We start from the raw sequence: 1928 nt of genomic DNA, 5'->3' as shown, positions 1-1928 counted from the left end.
TCCCCATACAAGCAGCTATCAGTTGTCTATAGTTCCTCAGCTACAAATTGAAATTCATACCCGCCTTTAGTGGGTAAATGTTTTGTCATGACACATAATGTAGCTTAAGCCTATCAGATTCCATGTTGATCAAACTTGTGGAGATTGTGGAACTTTTATTTTTCATTTAGAAAATGAGTGGATACTACAGAGCCAAATATGTGTCTACTCTGCACTCTGATAATTTCATGTTAGGTTGGCTAGCACTCAGCAGGTCTTTTATTTTCCCATATCAGGCAGTCCCTGTCAATCTTTATAACATAATTTTCACAAGTCTGTTGTGACTTTTATTATCATGACTATAACTGATTTTACTAGCTGATTACCCTCACACTCTCCCTTTCTCATTGTTGTCTTACTATCTACACAGTTGCCATGTCTCAATATTCAGAAGAAGGTGCAGCTGACCAAGGCCAGACCTGTGAAGAGACCCAGAAACTACAGGTTGCAGCAGCCTCTGTCGATGTTGAGAAGCCATGTTCCTCATCTCATATTCTGGCTAGTAGTCTGAAGGGCCAGACCAGTGAGGAGACCCAGGTCTCTAAGGATGTGGAGGAACCATGTTCCTCTTCTCAACTTCTTATGGCTAGCAACCAGGAAGATCCTGCAGATGAGACACCCAGCACTTCTTGGGGTCTTCGGCATCCCTCTGCTTCTTTAAGCCAGTCTGCTGAGGGTAATGGTAACCAAGAAGTACAGGGTAATCTAGTCATTCCACCAGATCAGTCAAGTAGCACAGATTTACCTGTGATGACCGTCGATGGGAAAGTTGATTTCTTGGTGAATTACATGCTGTACAAGTATCAGATGAAAGAGAAGATGAGTATGGATGATATAATCAGACTCATTGTCAGAGAAGATGAATATCGTTTTCACGAAATCCTCATGAGAGCTTCTCAGCGCATGGAGATGGTCTTTGGGCTGGATGTGATAGAAGTAGATCCTGTCAACCACTACTATGATCTCTTTATCAAATTAGGTCTCACCTATGATGGGATGCGCAATGATGAGTATAGCTTTCCTAAGACTGGGCTCCTGATACTCATCCTGGGTGTAGTCTTCATGAAGGGCAATCGTGCCACTGAAGAGGAGATTTGGGAAGTATTGAATCCAATGGGAATCTATGCTGGGATGAATCATTTCTTCTTTGGTGACCCTAGAGAGCTGATAACTGATGAGTTTGTGAGGGAGCAATACCTGGCATACCAGCCAATAGCCAATAGTGATCCCATGCAATATGAATATGTGTGGGGACAACGGGCTAAAGCTGAAACTAGTAAGATGAAAGTGTTAGAGTTTGTGGCCAAGGTTCATGGGTCACACCCTATTGCATTCCCTTCTCAATATGAAGAGGCACTGATAGAAGAAGAAGAAAGAACACTTACCATGATATTAGAGCAAGCTGGCCCGAGTCCTACTTCTGGTGAAAGTTCTAGTGATACAAGCAGCAACTTCTCTAACATGTAGTACAGTCAGAGATAAATAACTTCTACAAAATTTGCAGAGAATTTTTAGAATTGAAGGGGGAAACGTAAGACCTAAGTTGATTTAGCCAGACAGGAGAGTCTTAGCTGTGTAGTTCTAATTTATATAACTACTATGCCATTTTTCTTTCATTATTTACCCTTTATATTTGAATGTACTTGCACTTAAAAGCATTGCTGTTTAGTTTCAAAATCTCCACTAAATACCATTCACAAATTTAATAATAAGAGCTTTGTTGTAACATAAAACTAACTGGGAAATAATCCTATCTATCTGTACAATTATCTGGAGAAATAAACCATGTGTTTTCTAAGCTCCTACCTTTTAAACAGCTTAGTTCTAATTATTTTCTTTGTACCTTTCCATTTCTCAGTAAAGTTATATGCTCTGTGTGGAGTTTTTTT

General features: G+C 40.0%; 1 protein-coding gene across 1 annotated transcript; it reads left to right on the top strand.

The window, feature by feature from the left end:
• Positions 1–414: 414 nt before the first annotated feature.
• Mageb16 (MAGE family member B16) lies at positions 415–1506 on the top strand. Its single transcript, XM_052171930.1, has one exon. The coding sequence runs from the start codon at positions 415–417 to the stop codon at positions 1504–1506; it is 1092 nt and encodes a 363-aa protein (XP_052027890.1).
• The last annotated feature ends 422 nt before the right edge of the window (positions 1507–1928 follow it).

Source organism: Apodemus sylvaticus, chromosome X (assembly GCF_947179515.1).
Source record: "Apodemus sylvaticus chromosome X, mApoSyl1.1, whole genome shotgun sequence".
Classification (NCBI taxonomy): Eukaryota; Metazoa; Chordata; class Mammalia; order Rodentia; family Muridae; genus Apodemus; species Apodemus sylvaticus.
The sequence above is the reverse complement of the archived record's forward strand: the minus strand, read 5'-3'. Positions and strand labels throughout refer to the sequence as shown.